Source organism: Aquila chrysaetos, chromosome 17 (assembly GCF_900496995.4).
Source record: "Aquila chrysaetos chrysaetos chromosome 17, bAquChr1.4, whole genome shotgun sequence".
NCBI lineage: Eukaryota > Metazoa > Chordata > Aves > Accipitriformes > Accipitridae > Aquila > Aquila chrysaetos.
In genome coordinates, this window is record NC_044020.1 from 13,113,746 (window position 1) to 13,136,352 (window position 22,607).

At 38.9% G+C, this 22,607-nt stretch overlaps 1 protein-coding gene across 3 annotated transcripts in view; it reads left to right on the forward strand.

Annotated features, from left to right (window-relative positions):
- Window positions 1–22,607, forward strand: part of ADIPOR2 (adiponectin receptor 2) — a 44,937-nt gene that overhangs the window by 6,328 nt on the left and 16,002 nt on the right. Inside the window, exons 2-3 of one of the 3 annotated variants that reach the window (XM_030041048.2) lie at window positions 3,403–3,466; window positions 16,740–16,975. In XM_030041048.2, the coding sequence (XP_029896908.1) occupies window positions 16,808–16,975 (168 nt within the window). In that variant the 5' untranslated portion in view covers window positions 3,403–3,466; window positions 16,740–16,807. Of the gene's footprint in view, window positions 1–3,402; window positions 3,467–13,289; window positions 13,314–16,739; window positions 16,976–22,607 lie in introns of those variants that run through there. The other 2 variants (XM_041129596.1, XM_030041047.2) reach the window with 2 other exon arrangements.

A 22,607-nucleotide genomic window follows, 5' to 3' on the forward strand; every position in this document is an offset into this window, starting at 1 on the left:
CTGACATTATGGGATGATACAACCAATTTGCTTGTGAGGAACAGTGTGCTTTGCAAATTGCATTAGTTTAAGCAATTATTTATGTGTCTGTGTATTCCCTAGAACAGCATATAGCATTGCAAGGCTGATAACAGCAATGTTCTGCTGTTCTCTAATATTAATCTTTTAGGCAAATAGTTTTTTTGTTTTAATGGAACATGACCGTAGAAATAAAAGGAAGAGCCTATTCATAATTCTTGTTAAAGTAGTTATGTGACAAAGTGCCAGCTATTGGCTTTCTGCCTGCAGCACCTTCAGTGGGGAACAAAATGGATTATTTTCTGAGGTGGGTGTCCTGAGAGTTGAGAAAAGCATAACAAAGTCAACAAAAGGTTTACTTAGTGGTTTTCTGACCTTTATATAGTCCAAGCTAAGAGGCAGATGCTGAAAAAAGGCTTGTGTCCTGATGGTCTTAATGTCTATGGTTAAGTGCAACTCCTCTTTGGCTTCCTGCTCTGTGACTTTTTAATAATTGGTAACCGTATGAATTTTGTAGCATTACAGAAATAGTTCGATAATGGATGTATTATAAAAATCCTTTCCTTTTTGTGAGCTTCACTAATGCAGTGAAGTAAGTTGCTAGGTAGCTTAGACTTGATTTGTAAGATATTTCTTAAGGGGCAATTTTCAAATATGTTTTTGGTATAGAAGAGGAACACGAAATTTCTCTGACCACCTGATAATTATGAATTATTCATTTCACTCCTATGAAGGATATAAAGGAATAGTTTTTGGTGGTGGGTTTTTTGGTTCAGTTTTTTAGGTCATTCTTCAGAAACACAGAGCATGATTTGCTAAAGCCTCCTTTTCTTATTAGGATTTTTCATAGGTGTTCTGGCATTCTTAAATCAACTAGGACTATAGAGGAGGAGGATCAGTAATAAAACATTAGAACTTTCTGGGTTACAAAAATCCAATGTTTGATTCAGTAGGAGGTATTTGTTGCTAAAATAACCGAGAAGATGTGTATTGGTTATAGCTATTGTATCTGTAAAACTTTTGTAATTTGGCCTTGATCCTATACTCTGAAGTTTAAAGGTAGGATATTTCCTGTCTTGTGCCGTGAAGGCAAACTTAGAATGATAGAGAGCGAGAGAGGCTGACCAGGTTTCACAGCGCTTGCATAAATGTTTCTGTCCAAAACATCTAGCTAGCGCGTGATGTGGTTAAAAATGCCAGTTATGTCAATTGATTTGGAAGGACTCCAGTGTAGGGTCAGTGTAGGAAAAGGGAGATGATACACAAGACTGTCGGAGACGATACCAAAAAATCTCAACTACTCAGATAAAGTCAGGGTTGATGTAACAGTACAGCTCTGCATGACTGGGTAACCTAGGTCCACTTTGGGTTTTGAGCAGCAGAGTCTTAAAATGCTGTTGGAAAAGTGGTAGAAGATGCTTTCAGAAGGACATTAGCTTTTCATTCTTCCATGTAAGCCCTTTCCAGCTGACTACTACTGAATCAGTTAACTGGTTCAAATACCTCCTTGTTACACATCACAGTAAAGTCTTTGTGAAAAACAAAGCATGATCGGAGAACCCATGACTGTTTTCCTCTGAAAACTCATGTCTTGGCTCTCTTTCAATAGATGATTATTATGCAAGTGCCTGAGGGCTTATCTGCCTGCAAGACTCACATGAATGTTTTGTGCAGTCTAAGGTCATCCTTGAAAAGGTACAATTCCACATTCCTGTTCTTTTAGCAGTAAGTATGATGTGTCCAGTATTCTTGTAGTACCACCTGAAATATTACTACCTTTTGAGAGGCTTTATGCTATGTAGAGATTAAAACTCCCATAAAAGTTGGTGCTCCCTTCTTGGAGATCCTGTTCAGAGGTAACAGAATATTTGAACACTTTCTCATTTCAAGCGGAAGGGACTCCTGAACTGGGTGGTAATCTGAGTAATGTCTTTGTAATAAATGAACAGTTTATCAGCATATTATTTGTTACAACATTCAAAGTCACAGGTAATAGTGGTGGTATTTGGGGTTGACCAAAGCATAGTTGCATAATTCCTATTGTAGAATGATGTTTAGTCATACTAATGATGGAGCAAGTGAGAATTACTGGCATTTAAAATTAATTACTAGGCAGACATAAAAAGGAAAGGTGTAGAATGTATGCATTACTGCTGCTTGCATTGGAGACTGCTTCTTCAGGGGATGTGACCACTAATAGACCTGTATCAGCATATTGTGCTGATGGTGATCCAGTTGCTAAGCAAACATGCAGGATGTGTATGCTAAAACTGCTTCTCTTCAGTGATTGTCCAACTGTCTTTATTTGTCTTTGAACTTTTGATTTGATTGTGCTGAAAATCTTGGATCATCTGGTAAGTCATCTAGAGAATTGGTTGTATTAGGAGGCAAGCGGTCTGTTAGTGAAAACCAATTCTGCTTTTTGTTGGAAATATTTAATAAGGAAGCCATACAACTGGAAGGCTTTAAACTGTTGGGTATAATACTTTGTATAGAAATATTACCAGCACTTATTGTATATAATGTAATACGTGTAATGTTTGAGCCAGCTTTTCTGTCTTGTGTACTGCTTGAAGTATGGATGAAGTAGATTGTATAACTTACAAAACCTTCCCTCCTCCATGGGAGCGCAATGAATGTCAGTTTGAAGCTGGTATGTGAGTGCTGTATGCTTTATAACTCCAGTGACACAAGATCCTAAGATAAACTCAGCCTTCATTTAGTGAAGTTTTTGGGCTCCAACAACATGCCATGAAGTGAAGCAGAGAAAATGGAAATAGATTACAGAAAAAGTCTGCATTCTTTGCTGTTTTCATGCTGTGATATTTATGTCATAGAGGATCTCTCCCAAGCTCCAATTTCAAACTCCCATGTGGACCAAAAGCAACATTGTATATGGCATGACAAAAGTCTTTTCTGACTAACATTAAGTGACCTGAGGCAGATTAACATGCAGATTAATGTATTTGACAGTAATAAATCAGTTTTAACAAGAACTGAGGCAGAGATTTGTTTGGCAGAGGGTTTGAATAAAATGTTATCTGGAGTTACATTGAACATTTTGTGGAGAATCATGTAGCTGAGATGGTTAAAGAATTTCCTGCTTTCCTTGGTTTTGTGTTGATGCATCTTCATACAATTTAGCTGTAACTATGTGGAGTTTTATTTAAGTCAAAGTTGTCTTGGTGAGCGAGCCTACAAAAATCAAAGGATTCTAATTTAAATGGGATGCATGCATTTTGTCATCCACTGTAAATGTTTAATAACTGCTGTATAGCACACATACTCTAAGGATTTTTTTTCCCTGTCGGCATAAATTTATTGTCTAGTTTTAAGCTAACTTGGAGAAACAGCCTTCATGTTGATTTCACGTCCTTTTTGTAGGAATCTTGGACTGTAACCTTCCCAAGCTTGAATACAAACATCAAGAAACAGTGACAAGTTTGAGGTGAGAGAAATTGATCTATGCTTCCTTATAGGTAGCACAGTTATTTGTCAGAGAGCAGTAACAAATTAGAGATTAGGAATACTGGGTGGTTTTGGGAAATGTATTTTGGTGGTTAAGATAACTGCTGTGTGTTACTCCACAGGGATGGTACGAGATCTGTTTGTGTCATTGTTCTAAGTTGTATTTCTCAGGACTGAGGCTTACAAGAAATTTGTATGTTTCTGAAATGAGGTGAAACTTATTGTGACAAGCTTGGCTTCCAAATTGCAGTTGATAGTTGAGATGAGTGCTAGGTACGTGCGTGCATGAGAGTATAAACCAGTCAGAGATGGGACTTTAACTAGTCATTCTTTTCCCTTTTAGGAGGGAAACTGTAGCAGTGTGTCATGTATTTGGTAGGGTAGTTTTTTTGGATTTTTTTTTTTTCTTCAGGTTTTGGTCATCTTTGGGGGGGTTGTTTGTTTGGTTTTGGGTTGGTTTCATTGGGGTGTTTTTGTTTGTGGGTGTGTTTTTTTGTTTTTGTTTTTTTAGTTTTTCCTTAAACCTTTGCTCGTATTGTTCTCAGTTTGGCAATGGAAATCAATGACATTAAATTGCCATGTGACAGTTTAAACACTATTCATGGAAGAAGGTAAGAATCAGTGGTTAACAGATTTTATCTAATCTGTATGTAAGAATTAAAGTTGGGGCACACTGAATGTTTTAATTTCCTTGAGTCTCTGGAAAAAGATGAGTCATGCCATTGAAGCTTGGAATTCCAGAATAGCTATAACATAAACCAGGCTGGGTTAAACTAGAAGTCCCTCTGGCTCAGGATCCCACCTTCATTGTGGAGCTGCTGCCTTAAGCTTCTGCTCCATGAGGCTCTCTGACCACCCTCTTGTGTGTAACCCAAGTAGGCTGTGTGATATCCACCCAGTCTGCCTCCAAGCCATGCTACAGAAACATTTTCACATTCTCCCTCTCCACTTGCTCAGTTTTCTTGCCTTTGTGTCCCACCCATGCACAAAGTGACAAGACCTGCTGCCTGAGGTGGAAAGACCAAGAAGCTTTAGGCTGGCTTGTGCTCAGCCAATTCTGTGTTTCACTGTGGGGACAAGTTGAGGGGTAGGGTGAGAGTGTTCATGGTATGGTTCACTTGATGTGTACCTCTGCTGCAGGATGAAATCCTGACGTGTGCCAGATATGCCCGGTTGCAGCACCTTACTGAGGCTTTGACTGTGCTTTGTCCCTAACCTTTCTATTTATACCCTTTGAGTCTGAAGCCTGGCCAAGCTGCAGGACCACTTACCAGTCCCAGCCAAGCTGGCCATTCAGGGGAGAAGGAAGAAACTTGGCAAATGAGATTCTGGCAGCTATGGGGTTTTTCTGTTCCCTTGTCCTCTAACATAAGTTGATGCCAGAGCATCAGGGTAGTGCCTACTGGCTTCTTGGATGCCTTTGGGGAGTTCCTGGCATTGTTAGGGTGCTTTGCTTGGTGTCCCTGAGAAATTTTCTGTTTCAACCCTCATCCTTTTTTCTGTGGGGTTTTTAATTTTCTTTCTCATAATCATTTGACTTCTTCCTGGTTTTGTTTTGGTTTTATTTGTTAGGACCCTTTCTCTCTTTCCTCAGAGAGGACTCTTAAGGTTTCAGTAAGGATGCCCATCCCCTAAGGAAGAAAATAGCTTCTAAGCATGAATATGCAAGCAATATGTGATAGATATGCACTCGTATTTAGGAGCTTCTAGAGCTAGAGGTGGCTTCATGTGCTTAACGCCCTTTGATGGATTTATCCTGTGTGTTTGTCCACTTTCGCTGTGAATCCTCATCCTGTAGCAAGGAGTTCCAAGGTTTAGCTATTTGCTGTGTCAAGAACTTCTTTTTGTGTTTGAGATCACTATCTGCTAACTCTGTGACCTTACCTTGGCTGACAGGCAATGCTCGGTCTTTTTACTTTTTCTTGCTGTTTTGGGTGGTGGTGCTGCTGCTGTTGTAGACATGAAGATTGGGAAACCTTGTGCTGTGTTGAAATTCTATTGCAATTTTGAGTGGTCAGCTCTGGTTTTAAATAAAACTTCCTTTGCTATTGCAAAGCAGATCCTTTCTCAAGTCATTTAATAAATGTGTAAAATGTCATATATAAAATATAAATATAAAATTTCTGAACTATTACTGATTAACTAGCACATAATAAAAATAGATATCAGATTTTGTATTTCATAAATGCAAGACTTGTGTCACTTTGTATTCTTGTTTCCTTAGCTACAGCTGCTTGCTTGTCTACGTAGTTCAGGGCTTGCTTGGTTATCTGGGCAGGTCAGTTGTCCTCCAAGATTTTACTTCTGCTCTCTTCTAATGTACTAAATTCACAACACTGATAATTGACTTTTCTTAGGACTTACAAATCTGTCAGTGTCTACTTTTTTCCCAAAAGCGTACATGCCGCTACTGTGCTGTCAATACTGGAAGAATGTTTCATGCTTTTCATAATAGTATACCTTGGGATTTTAGAAGTGGATAAGGCAGTGTTTATGCTCTGTTTACATCTGACCCCCTGTATAGAGTTCTCGGCTAGATTTCCAAGTACATCTTTGGCATGCAGATCAGTAGTTGGCTTCTATGTGTAGCACTCGGTCTCTATTGAGAAGCTTTGCCTTCATTTTCTCAGTATTGATGATATTTGTCTGTGCACATCAGATCAATCTGAAGAGCTCTGTTGCCTCTCCATCACAGCCATGGACATGGTAGTTACTCTGTGCATCAAAAATACACTAGATTGTTCTCTTTCTGCAAGAAAAACAAGGTAACTTGTACTAGAATGAGATCCCTTATTTGCTAACTCCATTGACAGTATGTGTTGTGTCAGCATAAGGTATTTTTTTTTCTTTCCAGAACACTATCTGAATAGTTCTACACATATTAACACCCCTTACAGATCTAGTTGGCCTAGGGTAAGAGTACCTTCAGTGGGTATTTGAAAACTAGGACAAATAACTATTCAGTAATTTGCTGACCCAGTTCTTGCTCTCTGCTCGTATTCCTCCTGTCTGGGCCCTTGTCCAGGAAGTCAACCCAAATTCCTACCCTTCCTACTCTTAAGAGTGTGGATGCTTATCAACTTGGCCATGTTTCCTTCCTGTTCTTAGGGTTTCTTAAAGAAATCGAGTGTCTTCTATGACATCTAGAACTTCTTTCTGCAAACAGAAAGTGCAGACAGTGACTGCTTAGCTCACTGGTTTTTGTGTTTAGGCACTATTGTAGGAGCGTATATACATGTATGAAAGGCCCTTTGGTACAAAACAACATTGGCCGGGTCACCCTGGCACAAAGAGTTTCCTCTGGGGGATGAACGTGTTACAAGTGCAGATGGCTCGTTTGGTTGCTTTTTCTGGGGCTGTTTCAGACTTTGTTATTATACTGTAATTTTCCTGTAACACTTTAAAGACTAACAGTGCTCTTCAGAGTTGCAAAATGAGAGAAGGAATGGAGGACTCCATCAATGTTGTTACATTCTTGTTTATGGGCAAAGAGTGCATGTGTCTGTGTGTACATAAAAATAATGTGTGTGTTTAAGTAAAGCCAAGAATTTATTGTTAGTATAATGGAAATCCTAACAGTCTGACTCAAAAATCATTAGTCTAGATTTAATTCTTAAAGAAAAATTGAGAAGAATATTGCAGTTAGAGTATTTGCATATGGGAAAATGTTGCCAAACACAGCTAGAATTGTTAACACGCACTTTTTGATTTCTGTCCCTTCTGGAGTTACTTTCACCCTTCCATTGCTGCTGTGGGTCTTTTAAGTCAGCAGCTTTGGACTGCTGGAGAGGATAACAGAAGGTCATCAGCCTTGGGAGTCATTTGTTGGGAGAAGTATGATGTTGACATTGCCAATTTCTTCTTCCTCCTTCTAGGATCCACTTGGGTTTTTTTTGTATGTTTGCTAACATGCTTTTACACTGCTTTTCTTTCTTCATTGGTCTACAGCTCCAGGTTATATCTGAATTTACTATATATGGTGCCCTTTATGTATGTTAGTTACTATTTCTTTGTTACCCCTAAAGCCAGGTTTATCCAGCTTCAGGTCTGTGGTTTTTTTTTTTTTTTCCAACTGACCATTAGTGAGTTGTTTATAGCCATGGGGGCTCTGGTGGCAAGCCTGTGCCCCATCTCTTATCCATGCCTGTACTTCTCTGTACTGCATCCTGTCTCTCCACTTCTCGGGGCCTCTGTTGTCATACTAGGCCAGTATTTCTCAACATCATTGTAAATACCTCTTTCTAGGGAGGATAACAGGAGGTTATATCACACCAAGGTAAACAAAAATAAAATAAATTAGCCATAGACATCTAGTCAATTAGAGAAGCTGCTGTCAAAGCTAAACTGAGTAGAAGGCAGGTCAAGAAAAGTTTAGACAGAGCAAACCTGACAAGCCTCAGTCTTGAGGCCTTGCACCTTGACACGGAGCTTATGGCCTGCTGCTGGCACTGGTAGTACTGGTTTTACAGGGCTGCATGGTTATGATTCCCTCCTCCCCCATGTTCGATGTCTGCAAATCCCTGCTTATCATGAGTCCAGGAAGGGTGTTGCAAACCCTCTTATGACTCCAGGCTCCCAAGCAGGACTGAGTCAAGGATTCTGGAGGCATCCTTTCTTTTCTATCTTCTCTTGCCTTGTGGTGACCTGTGTAGGTCTGAGGGTAGCCAGTAGTGCTTTATTGTGGTATATAGCCATTGTTAGATAGTGTAAGTGCTTCACATAACAGTCTTGTGTTTTCTTTTATGAATTTTATTATTACGGTAAACGCTGTATTCTATCTATGATAAAGGCAACCTGGATGTCTAACTCAGCTTTTTCTGTTTTACGTGAAATTATGGTTTTTATTCCTGTTTTGTAATAAGGTATTTCTGTAAGTGTAAATATTGTGTCTGTTTCCTTTGAGGAATGTTTTGCTTGATCTCCTGTTGTCACTATCTTCTGTTGTGAGTTATCTACTGCAAATAGTTTGTCATAACAAAATAATCTTTTATTTTCCTTTAATGTTGCTGATTGTCATTCATCCAATGTTACAGCCTGTCCTCATTTTACTAAACAAGCAGCGTAGCTCTCTTATCAAAGGGTGGATTGCAATTCCATGCTTCAAAGTAGGGACAGTATATTTTTCACTGAAAGTATATAGAAGTGAAGTGCTCCTCATTGTCACAGTTCACAGCATTTTTTAAGACAATTCCAGTGCATGTTTGGGGGGCTTTTTTGATTTTTGGGTTTTTTTGAGTTGGAAAAGACATGGATCCCCCCCCCCCCCCCCCCCGGCTATCTGTATGCATCAATAAGTGGTATTAAGTCATGTAAAACATCTAATGTGTGTATTACCCAAATGGTTCCTGGTTACTTGAAAATTAACTTGGAGCATGTTTATGGTCTTAAACTGTTTCAAACTTAAAATTTACACTAGCGTAGCTGTGCTGATTAGACTGCAGGCTGCAGCTATACTAACAAAAACTTCTGCAGGGAACACAGTTATACTACCAAACAGTGTTAGACCAAGATGGTAAAACAAATCACAGCAAGATGACTTTTTGTGTGAGTGTCTTGGTCTAGGTCCTGTAGATGTGTTTTGACTTTAAGCTACACCTGTACTTACAGGTCTTGCATGTATACAGATAATAATTTTGGCTTTTAAAATTTTAGCGGTAATCTCACAAAGTATCATAAGTAGACTGAGGGTGTTTTGCCATCTCTGCTTAGTTACGGGACAGTAGAAAGTAAAAGATTAACTCAACATTTCTACTTTTGAATTACATCAGTGATGTACTGTGATATCAGTGTCCTTGGTCTTGTTTCAGAATTTGAGATGATTTCAAACAATGTTATCAGGAGAGAAATGTGTATCTGAAAGAGTGGCACTAAATGGTAGAGGAGACTAAAAGTTTACTTTGGGTTATTTCTTAACTCTCAACAGCTACTATCTTTTAAAAAACAAATTATTCTCTGGCTATTGCATTGAGGAGGTTAAGATATGTAATTAGTAAGTAGCTTTATTTGGTGTTACCTAGCACTTCAGCCATTTGACTAAATCTGCTTCTGACTGACATAAATTAGGTGCAGCCTAGTTACAGTAGGTCTGTCTCTTTTGCTTGAATTTTGGTGGTTAAGAAAGAATCTGAAAAAGATGTTGCACTGCTTTTTTTGATCTTAGACTGATACAATGCTGTGGGTGTGGATGTTGGTTATTCCTATAATGTTCTTGTAACATTTTTGCTACAGAAAAGTAGCAGATTTTTTAGAGTTGTCTGACTTGTGGCAAAACAACATTATGGTTTTTGAGGAGAGGAATATATGCTGTTTTCAACTGAAGAAATGCCATTGTTGAGCGTTAAGTAAAGGAGTAAACTTTCTTTGTTCTTATTTTTTACAAATATGGGAATTCAAACATATTTTGTAGACCAAATGGGTCAGTCACAAAATAAAACACTGATGGGCAAGCTCAAAACCTCATGAATAAAGCTTATCAAGATTATCAGCAAAACTAAAGAGTAGGTGCTTCCAAAAACTGGGAAGAGTGTGATGGTCAGCTTTTTGCAACCAAGCTTCTGAGATCCTGACCGCTGCATTAAAAGCAGTAATCTTGGTAAGGTGTCTGGTTTGCTATGCCAGGTGCGGTCTGCAGCTGGTCAGCAGGTCAAAATCAAGGCCATGGTATGTACATATATGACAATTAAAGGCTTGGTCCAACAGATAACTGTCAGTCCTTAACAGGTTAGGAAAATACTGCCTATAAAATACATAAACAATTAAAGTCTTGGTGTGTGTGGTCCTACCCTTTTGGTCATGTTGTCCATGCTGCACCTCTGTGTATTGAGCCAATTCACTTTGATAGTAAACAATTTCTCATTCTCCTCCCTGGGTTACTGTTTTTCTAGACTGCATCTGGAGTGGGTTGTGTCAAACATCAGAGTGCCTCTGGGGGGGCAGCTATGAGAAGGGGGGCTGTTTGCCCACCGAGGGAAGAGTGGGGCTGCCCCCTCTTGGCACCAGCCAGCCCTTAAATCTGCACAGGGATGGCTTCTAAGTAAACAGATATCCAAGCAAGCCAGTAAGAAGCACTGAAGGCAACTGTCTTAAATGCTTTCCTGCTTGAAGTTTGCAGCCGAAAACGTGTGTTCCTTTTTGGTTTTAAAAGCAAGGTGGTAGTGTTTGTTTCTGTGCAGTTGCTCCATGCCTTAAAGCATTTTCTTGAGTTGTAAAAGATCTCGGTCAATTTCTAGAGAGATTCAGACTTAACACTTCCTAGGAGGAGAGTGTTGTACCTGCCAGGGTAGAGGAATGTTTCCTTGCTGGATTGCTGCTGTTGATCTTGGTGCCGTTTACATTCTTATGCAAAGATCCTCTGTGTAGAGGGGTTAAGTGAATGTAACTTCAGTTTAGTAGTCTAGCTCTGGATTTTAGTGCCTGCTCCAAAGACTTTGGTTTCTTCATCTTCACCCACCAGTTCTGTGAATCGGATGTCCTTGAGGCAGTAGTTAAAAGGATGTATTCTAAATTTTCACTTATGAGGAAAGTAATGTCTAATTTCATTCTTTCACTGTTAGACAGTCTGTGATCCAAAGCGTTACTAACAAAAACCGACTGCATCTTTTTGTTGTTGGCAACCATGAAGTAAGTTGGTGTGTGAGTTAGTAACATGCCATAGAAATAAAATCATAAAAGGGCACAAAGATGGAATGTTTCTCACTTGGAGAAACAGAGCTGTTTAATGAAAAATGAAGCAAAAGCAAGTTTTCCAGGTCTAGGCTGTGGATTTTTGTGGAATGTGATGTGAAAAGAACTTGAACTTCTGTTCCTCGTTTTGTACTGCTTTTGTGACAATTCTCATGGTTTTGGTTTATTGCAGAGTAAAACTAATTTACAGCAGTCATCTAGTCTGTAACAACCAGACATTGTGCACTGGGGGTGGGCCAACCTCTGACATAAAGCTTAACCCAGTTACAAAACTGAGGTCCAATTTGCAGTACAAATTGGACAAATGTTGTAACAATGTAATGGGATCCTCTGAAATGGAACCATTTGGTTAATGTAGGCAGGCTGCTGACTTGTTCTCTTTCTTTGGATCCAAATGCATAAGAATGTGCTTGATTGTTTGCCTCTGCAGCCTGCTGTGAAATAGCTTAGGCTGAAGTGTCCAGTGACAGTTTACAAGTTACAAAGACAGCTTTTTGGCCACTGACCCTCTGCGGGAGTCTAATCTTTGTTTTGTAGATGTCTCTTTATCTAGGGAAATTACATCTAAGAGAAGAGGTGTTGGATTGCTTCCTCATTGTTCCTCATTGTTAAAGATGACCTCCAAAGAATTTTTACAGCCCGATTCATACTTTTCCTTCAGGGTACGTTGAGAAAATAAGGTTTTCTGTAATTTTTCTTCTTCCTTCCCCTGTTCATACATACCCTTGTTTGCTTCATTTTTGACTGTAGTTTTGGAGAATATTTAGAATGTTGCTGTGGATGTTTAACTCCTTAATTGAAAAAGACAGGTCAATCATTGAAAGATTCTTAAGAAAAAAAAAAAAAAGGATAAAAATCCCTTATTTCAAGTTATACTCTTGAATCTTTCAATACTGCTGCTTTGTTAACTTGTGGCCTTATAACTTAGGGGCAACTCACAAATCTACTTAAAATGTATGCATTTCTTATCTCTTCTGCTTTGCTTTATGCATAATGAAAAAAGCAGCCAACCAGTGGATGCCCCATATAGTTAATAAGTGACCCCCCATGGGTTAGCTAGGCCACTTGTATGGGTGACAGTCAAACAGCAGTCTTAACTCATGTGACATAGCGCTTGCTGTCTGACTACTTCTTCCACTTCCCTTACCCAAACTGTGTACAACTTTGATAACTGTGATAACTTCTTTTGATAACTAAGCTCTGTTAGGGAGAATGAGATAATCTTATGAAGATTTGTCCAGTGTGTATACATTGCTTATGCTAGTTTAATGGATGCTTTGAAGAGGATTAGCAAGGAAGGAGCTAACATCCATACAGTGGATGCCATTGCCTTCCTGAACAGGGAAGCGTCTATCAGAAAGGCTGTTGGATTTATGACAGGGGAGTGGAGGTGGGTGCAGTTTTCATTCTTCTTCCAAATACCAGCTATAGAGAGAATGAAATACCTTTGAAGGGATCATTCTTGTGGTTCTTATAGGAGGAACATACTGACATACTGAGAAGAGTTGAATGCTGGAGAGATTGCTTTGCTTAGGGGTAGTGGGAGGTAGTCTGACCATTTGGGACTGTGTTTTATCCTAAAAAGGGAATGACAGATCTCTTAAATTTAACTACAAACACTACCCTTAGTGTGCTTTCTTTGTTTTGCTACTGTGTGGCATTGTTTAGCTGAGGTAGAAAACCAGTCCTCATGCCAGGTGAATTCTGGGAGGTTAGAAGGGCTGTATCACTTATCCAGGGAATATTCAGGGAAATCGCACAAAGAATAGTAGCATCATCCTGTGGTGCTTCAGTTTGTGTAACTACTCTTTGTCATCTTGACGAGTGAAGCAGTGTCCTAAATATGCTGTAATTGTGGATGTTGACTCTTCTGACATTGCACAATTGTGGTGAACTGCTGAAATGGTATTGCCTTCTGATTCTGTTTTCAGAAAGATGCCAAGTGTCTGTCTACAGCCTGAAACTGGCACTGACTCTCCTTGCTGTGGGGTTGACTTCTGAACTGGGATGGAGTGAGCAGCTGGGAGTGATGACCATTTAGGCTATTGTAGGTTGTGTGGTGGCAGCAGCATATTAAGTCGACTAATGGAGTGCTACATTTTGCGTTTATAGGCTATGTTTAGAACTATGATAGTATTAAACTGGTAAGTCCTTTCTAAGAGCTGACTTAGCCTTTAGAAGTTTTCTGTATTAAAAAAAACCCAAACAACAAACCAAACTCTGTAGATGCTTTTCTCAGATGATTTTAAAGAGCAGGAACTCACTGATTGATCTAGATGCTATTATGCTTACTATACGTGCAATCATTAAGTAGGTTTTAAGTTGTACATGGCAACTTCCTCTTTAAATGGAATCTAATTTTAATGAAAGCTTTTTGTTTGTTGCATGCTACAAAAAAGTTAAAGGATTTATTTATAATCTCAGTGAAACACAAAACAACCTCTTCCAAGACCTCAAATGTTCTATAGCTTTCCATTTTCTAGTTTTTGTTTTCATGAACTGCCTAGTCTTAGAGACAGAATGGGGCAATATGTCCCTTCACGATGTTTCAACCATCGACTTCTGGCTAGATGCTGCTGACCATACTTAGACATCCTGTTTTCTTAGGAAAAGGTCATCCTAGTCATTCAAACCCTTCACTGAACTGTGGCGTCATAGAAACTTTATAACAGAAATTAAAGACCATATGTGCCTTTCCTGTTCATAATCTCAGACTGCTTTCTTTCACTTGTGAACAAATAGTTCTGGCTATTAGCACTTTTCTGCTGGCAACTCCATGTTGCATTCAGGCGCGTGTTTTTGGCTTTTGTAATACATTTTTAAAAATGAGTAAAAACCAGTAGTGATGCTTTTGGTCTATCTTTTGGCTTGCTTACCTTTGCATGCCCAGGAAGGGCAAGCATATTTAGCACTAAAGAATCCTGCATGAAGGACAACATGGAAACATCTTAGTTCATTGAGCAATTCCACTGTAATTTCAAGAAACAATGACTTCTATTTATGCAGAGCTCTAAAGTTCAGCTCTACTACTGAATGCAAATCTCACTCGCTGGAGGTGAAATGCATCTTTTATTTTTAACTGTAGTGATTGCTTGACAGCGGGTGCTAGTGAAGTAAATCTTCAAGGCCTGATTTAAGAAGTCTCTTGGCATTCTTATATGTTCTTGTATTAGAAGAACCTTTCGCAAACATCTTGGCCAAATGTGGTTAAGCTTATTGTGTTGGTTGTTACTGTGTCTCTGAGCGTTGCTCCCACAATGTCATAGAGGTGATGTAAGGACATGGTCTTAGGCAATATAGCAGTTAATGCAGCACACAATGGCAATTCTATTGCTTAAAGCTAGTAGAAAGAAAAACTAGTAAAACTTGCTGGTTAAATGTCTAATGCAAATTGAACAGTCCATGAAACTAACTATGACTGTTTTAACTAAGTACCTGTTTGAAATGTTGTGGGGAATATCGGGTAGGGGTGTGTGCATGTGTGTTTGTAACTGTTTACAAACAGCTGCTCTGCTTACTTGCATTTTTTTTTGTTTTAGCTACAACTTCAAATTGGTACAGTGTACTGTACTGAAATTAGTCTCTTATAAGTTGCCTTTTAAATTAAGACGCCCAATAAGTTTCATTTCAAACTGTAGTTCTTGTTGCATACTCTTTTCTTTCTTCCCTAGATCAGTTTTGCCAAATGGCAATGTGATGATGTCTTCATGTTTCTCGCATAAAAATAGAATTGTGAATTGGCTGCTTGAAATATGACAAAACCAGTCAAGATTTCAGTTTTTCTGTGGCTTTCTAAATATTTGTTCTTGGTCTTAAAATCCACTTGCTCAACTTCTTCATTGGGCTTCCTGTGTAATGTTGTTAACCCTTGGCATAATTCTCATGGGGTGATAGTCCTGTGGCTCTTGTGTTTACCAAGTAAACAGCTGTGGCCATTTTAGATGTTACTTCTTAGGTGGAGGTTACTGACCCTGTAGTGGAGTTAGCAGGAAGGTGGGCATACCATCTGCTCTGCTGTCATATTGTAAACTTACCTTCTGGGGTGATTAAAGCAGTGTGCCATACTGAACTCAGACAACTGAGGTATCATTTAGTTCTGCAAAGTCTGTTACCTGCTCATTAGCAGCTCTCTCCTCTGGGGATTGCTAGGCAGCTGAGGGGATATAGTATTACAAACTGCTGCAGCAAAATTAACTAACACATTTGTCAGAGCTGAGAATTATCTTGCAGTGATCATGTGTAAATGAGATTAGTCCCTGAAAGGAAGGAGTACATTATTTATTGGCTTTTTTGGGGTGACATTTTATTACAAGATTGCCAATACCAATATTCCATCTTATATTTTTAATTTGCCTTCCTATGTTATGACAAAGTTCGACATCTTTTATTGGGCACTAAAATTCCAATCTAATTATGCACACTGGCACGTTAAAACTTGTTAGATGGGTTATCTTAATGTTATGTGTTAGTCACATCTAAGTACTTAGACGTTACAGTAATAGAATGACACCAAGTTATTAGCACAAAATGAAGAGATTCTCATTCAGAGTGAATCTGAAGTCTCAGTTGAGCACTAATTCATTCTGATGGTTTCTGGCACTCTGATTGCAAAGCGCTTTGGCTATTGTGCTTTCCAAGGCTACCAGCGTCAAACAGATACCTCTTGACTGGCTATTGAAGTGACCACCACACAGTGGTGTACCAGATAAATAGGTAACCAATAATACTCTTGGATGAGGGCTCAGATTAACAGGTTGTCATTAGGTAATTTTCTGCAAATCTAATTAATCTTTAGCATCTTGAATTAAATTTACCCCAAATCCTTTTTGCAGTGTTAAAAGTGTAAAATACATTTACTTTTCTGAGTAGAAAGCATGGGTTATGGTTTTCTGGGGGAATTATCTGGTTTTGCTGTGATGGAATGAATGGTGTTTAAATCTGTCTGGTCTAATTCCTTACACAAGTAAAGTTACAGACCCATTGCTAGCAGTAATTGTGAACATGTTAATTTAAGCAAGGGAAACATAATCACTGTGTGTACTACTGCCCTCCTTGCAGTCTGTCTAAAGTTAGTTGCTGCTTGAGCTCTGCTTGCTTGCTATTACCCAAGCAGCTGTACCAGTACTTAGCATCCTAGTTTCGGTGAAACCTAGCCCAGATGATTGAGCTTGGGTATGAGCTTCATACTCAAAAAGCTGATAATTACAGAGTGCCTGTGATAAGTAGTTTATCTGTAAATAGCATTAACAGCCCAGTGTTTGCAACTTCGTAAAAATAATCTATAAAAACATCACTGTGCTTTTGTGAATTTTACTGTTTTATGGAGCTCACTTTCTATTATCTTTCAAAGTTGTGTTTAATTTGTGTTAGGATACAAAGTGGCCACAAGATGAGAATTCATTGTCCAGCAGTGTGGAAGCCTATATAATTAATTGATCCTGTGGGAGTTTGGGCACATATAGAAGCAGTTGTCATAGCTGTTTGGTAGCTTTTAAGCATGCTTTTCTTCCAGCCAACTCACGCTCTTCTTTTTAACTTTAGTTCAGTTATACAAACTGTTTGTCTTTCAGAGCCAACACGTAATCAGCCAAACCGAACCAAGAGGAAAGAGAATATTTGAGAAGACTCCCAGCATCTCATGAATGAACTAACGGAACTCGATAATGCTGGTTCTCCAGAGCCAGGTCTACGGCTCAGAAAAGGACACATGTCTGACACTGCAACAACACAGGCACCCTTTGAAGAGGACAGCTGTGAGCAGAGGCTTCTTTTAGTGGATCCACCTCTGTCTTCTGACCAGGAAAATGTAAGTTTGTGGTTATCTGTTAGGTTTGCTAGGAAAAATGAGTTTGGATGTAAGTGCTTCAGTGCTTGAAATAAGTTCCAGAAATGTGAACCATGAGCCTACAACTTCTTTATGCCTGCTAAATAATTGTAATAAACCCAGGAAGATGCCAGAAATATTCAGTTGAATGTATGGGAACTTGGGTGACAAGAAGGGGCTAAGTGTAAGTTTAGCAGCGTTATATTTTTTTTTATCCCCTCCTCAAAGAAATGGGACTTGAACTTGTTTGTTCTCTGCTGAGACGCTGCTCATATCGAAAGATTTTTGTTCTGTAACTTCCAATTAATTATAAGTGAAAGGAGAAGATACATTGACTCTGGCCGAATGTAATCTGAACCTTGGCTAATTGCTATCATTTAGCAGATCAGGACGGAAAAATCTGTTTGCAAGCATTTTTGTTGGAAGAATGGCCATACTGGATTAGGCCAAACATCCACAGCGCGCAATATCCTATCTCGGACAGTAGCCAGTAACAGACTCATAAGGAAGAGTACAAGGATGGGGAAGCATGTTGTGTTACTTCCCTAGGACACTCTCCCAGCCTTTAAATTGGTGGCTTACGGATTTCCTGAGCCAGTGGCAATGTTCTTGAATTTTTGGTGCATAAGCCTTTGTAAACTTTAGCAGCTACAACATCCTGCGGAAAAGTGTTCCACAGCTTAATTAGGTGTTATATGTAGGTAATGTCCAAGCATTGGAGAAAAATACCTTCTGGTTAGAGAGTTTCAGAAATGTAATTAATGCTTCTCCCAGGTTATATACAGATGGCTATCAGCAGAGTTAAGTGGAGGAGACGTTCATCTTAGGCTCACTATTAAATTTATCATGGCTTAATGAGTTTACTGTATCAGCTCAGTTACAGCAACTGTGTGGTTTTAGCCAGCAGCAAAAACGTGCTGACGCTACTTAATGTAGCCTTCTATGCAGAAGAGTTGGGCTGTTGCTGTAATTGCATTTGCCACAGATTCTGGGTGTGCGCATGGACCACTGTCATGGTTCAGCTGACATGAGAACCTGTATTAGGCTGCCTTAACTTGATTAGTTTGCACCTTTTATAGAATTTAGTTTCAAGTGTCCTTGTAATGAGAAGTCAGAACAGGCATTCATGGCTAATAAGCCAAGCCAGTGCACTGTGAGCTGTACACTGCTATAACTTCTATAGGACATTCTCAGTATCATGATTAACAGGAAATGCCCAGAGTCTTTTTCTTTGCATTATGTGGAAGGTGGTAAACCATGTGTAGAAGGTGCAAAGTCTTAGCCAATAGCTGAATTTGCTAAGGTTACAAGAAGAAAAGTTGAGTTGTACTAGCAGATATTTTGAACATAAATATGTTTATCTGACTGTGTGTTTGGGATCATCTTTTTTTGAAGGCTGTTTTCATTCTTGTCTGACTTTCCTAGTTGAATAATGCGAGTTACCTGCAGATGGAATAGCCCAAAGTAAAAGCCTGTAACTGATTATGTCCTATAATTCTTTCTGTACATTTGCTTAGCTAAATAGAAATTATTTGGATGAGTCAAAGTGTTTAATTTTAGAATTTTGGAAATAAAATGGTTGAAGTACTTTCATTCTCTCTTCTGCTTTTTCAGGCATTCTTAGCATGTGTTAGTCCTTTTTGTTTGTTTGTTTTTTGTTTGCTTTCATCCCTATGACAAAAGTATGTTTCTTTTGTTTTGGCTTACTACAAGTATTTAGCTTTCTTGTATTTGATGTCTTCTCTCTTTCCTGGTCTCTTAAAATGCTGCCACAGAAATTTGTTTTTGCCGTTTGGCCTTGCTGTTCTGTCTTGAACTGCTTCACTTTCTCTGCCTTATATGGCCTCTTGAATTTTTGACTTTTTTTCAGTGTAAAGTTTTATTCCTGTCTTCTCTGATTTCTTGTTTTTAATACTGTGATATCTTTAAACTTTGTTCTTAAAAGGTTGAATAATTGATGCTTCAAATGGATCGTCCCAAAACTCTCTGCTGTCAAAAGTACCAATATTAGCTTGCCAAATGGCCTTTATTATGTGACATACTTGCAGTGTTCTAAATAATCTGGAAAAAACATTATGCTATATATCTTCCTTTGCCTTGTATAAGCCTCAGCACAGCTGTTGCTCAAATGCCAGCTAGGATTCACTTTCTTGCTCTACTGTACATTCTGGCTATGTGCTACTGCCTCAGAGATGACTTACTAGTTCAAAAGCATGATTTTCCTCGGGTTCTGAAGAGGCTCTTGTTTAGATAACAGTAATATAAGGTTATTGTTCTTCCGTAGGTGGCAATAATACTCGGGCACACAAGCTAAACATAGCCTTGTAAAAGGACTCAAGTGGTGTCCGCTTCATTAGTATTCCAGTGGCTAAATGCAACCACATTGAAGCTGATGGTAATGATCAAGGAATTCCTATGTTGGAGAAGGAAAGTGGATGAGAGCTATATAGTGTCTTGATGGTAGGACAACCATGGTTATTTAATGTGCTTTTAAATAGTTCTACTTCTGACAAACTAATCATATTGACTTTCTTGAATATCATAATATAGAAGTATTCTAATAGATATGATACTTCCCCAAAATGAACGGACTCTTTATGCAGCCCTAAAAACCTTGTGCTTGACTTTTTTTTTTTGTTTTTGTTTTTAAATATACTTTAACCTGTCAGTGGCAGGAAGTAAACAAAAGAACCATTTTCTTTGCCTTTATTCCAGTCATTAGGCTTTCATGTTCCTAAATAATGATTTCTTTCATGCAGTTGAGCTGCGTTGTGCAGTTGTCCTATGTGGCACCAAAATGCACCCATGAAGTGGAGACCTGTTGCTCTAAAGTGTTTGATAACCTGCAGTAAGGGTTTGGGGGGGGAGGTATGCGTAGCTCCCAAGTCATCTGAATGGACAGAAGAAATTTGGGCAAATAGTTACCTGGATTGTTTCTCAGGGAGCATGGGTTTTGACTTCAAGTGGAACTTACTTGACCTCTGACAGATTTCATGATACCTGCATGAAGCTATGAGAGTCTTTCTAGAGCATAAATACCAAAGTGACTTGAAGGAGGAGGCAGAAGGATGTAACAGATTTTCAGGTACAAAAGAAAAGTTTAAGAATAATTGAAGGTAAGCAAATGACTTGAGGCTTTTAACTTGAATCATAGGACTTGCTTGAAGCCTTTTCTGTTACAGAAGTGTGTACTTATTATCTACAAAAGAAGACTTCAAAAATAGTTTTGGTATTGACAGAAGGGTGCATGTAAATTCATGGAATTGTCAACTTGTCTTTATGGTGCATGCTATCTGAGGGAAAAGATTTACATGAAGTCTTGAAGTCCAAAGGTAGACATTTCAGTGCTAAGAACAGTCTTTCTGGAGCTGATATTCATAAATTCTGATTGCCTTAAATTTTTTTCCTTTATAGATTTACTTGCAAGTTTCTTGCTCAGTTTCAAACCATTTAGCTTTATTTTCAATCTAGCATTTTACTATTGGTACTGTGGAGTTAAGATTAAAAACTTGGCACCTGCTTCTGTATTTGCCTTCTTCCTGGATTGCATTACAGGTTTTGTTGGTAGAGGGTGTCTTCCGAGTGTGTATGGGAGAGGCCTGGCATAACAGAATTTGAGGGCCCACTAAAACATGTTTGCTTTTGTTTTAAAGCAGATTATGTTCAAAATATGTTGTTCTGTGGACTTCTTTATCACCTCTTCCGTTTCTCCATTTTTGCAACTCTTGGGAAAGAATGTTACTTTGAAAGCATATGAATCGACATTTTACTTCAGATCAAAAGATATTAACATCTGAATTTCTCCTTCATTTGCTATTCTAAGCACTGGAAGTAATGCATGTTCTACTAAGACTGCTAGTCACTGAAGAAAGTGTTTGAATCTAGTATCTTTCCCTACAAGTATGCCTTTTTTTTGTACGGGAAAGCATTTTTTGGATACGCAAAGCAGAGTATCTCAAAGTATTCCCACTTAAACAGTACAAAGACGTGATATTCTATGGAGATGGTTTCCAGGCTCCACAGGCTTGAGTTGGTCAGATGCTGATGTGTCCTTCACTGACAGTTGATGTGCCTGGTTTATTAACAGGCTTTTATAGCTCGAATGTCTGCAGAAAAGACAAAAACTGGTGACCTAGTCAACCATGAGTAGACAGTATTCTGCCCAGAAGGCTGGTTACGTGGGAAATGGCCATGTCTCTGTGTCTGCCTTGTCTCCCAGAAAACTCTCATGTGAATTAACAAGAAAGTTGTAATTGTTGAGTTGCAGCTGGGTTCAACTGTCTGGAGAGTCTTAGTTCTTTGAGAGGGGAAGTGTTGGTATTCTGCTGAGTTTGCTGCCTGACAGCTGGTTTTGTGTTGAAACTAGGAGAGGGAGGGAGTGGTTTTCTTTATAATTCACTGGCACAGCTGTTTCCCTGGACAAGGATTAGATTCCACAGGTTTTGCCTTTGTTATCCTGGAGATAGTATCTGCCTGATTTGGGCAGCAATGGGGGACTTGACGGCCTTTTGCCGTGATATAAGAGGAAATAGTGGTGTACTGGTGGGTTAACTTGCCATCTTCCTCTGTTTTTGATTGATTGACTCTGCTCTTATGTTAAGTTCAGCAGTACACTTTCAGTCTCTCTTAGTTTATTTTTTTAACAGAACATTTTTTCCATAAGCCCAGTGTGCTTGTTTTCTTTTTCTGCTGTCAGGATTAACAATGACAGAGGAGCAGAAAACAGCACATAAGCATCTTCTGTAGTAGAAGCAATTTCTACAGGCTTTTCCCCAAAGTGTGCTGATGAGCACATGGTGGGCATTGAGGTCTTTGGTCCTAGTCAAGTACTGGGCATCGACAGAAAATCAGTAGTTGCTACTGCTTAGAGAGTCAACAAACCCTTTTCATCTGAAGATACTTAATGAGGGATCTAGTTCTAATAAGGGTGTATTAGCAAAGTTGCTGAAGCCAAAATGTGACTTTGTCCTAGGACTATTTGCTAAACCAATGTTAAATGTCAGTCCTTGTTTTTAAGGAGTGCCAGCAAGCAGTCACCCATGACCAGTTGTATAAAACCGTTTCCAAGTGCTATATTAAATGGATTGTAGCTTTTATAAGAAGGTGACCTACAAAGGAAAAATACTAAACACAGGAACCTTCAAGTACTTAACATTTTGACCAATAGGCTGAAAGGGTCTTTGGCACAGCGCTAATGAAGGACTTGTTTTGGTCCCGTGACAGCAAAAACAGCTTTGCACACCCTGCTGAGAGGGTGACTGTAGTTAGTCTTTTGGAAACTGTGGTGTATCTATGTTTACAAGCCTGTCAGATTAAGAGAGAATGTAAACTCTAAATGACAAAGCTGTTATTTTAAAATAACTTGGTATGTGCAGAAGTTAGGGGAAGTCAGGGAAAATGTTAAGGTGCTGTGCTTTTCCAGTTAATTAGTTACAATCCAAAGAACATAAGCTGATGAAATTTTGAAAAATGTGCAACAGGCTTTTAGGAGAAATGGCATGGCACGGCACCACCTATTGCTGCTTTCCCCTTACAAAAGACCAGTTGGTAAAAGGTCGGTTGACAGAATGGGTGCAGAGGAGTTGCTGAAAAAAGCAATCTTGCTAGCTGAAAA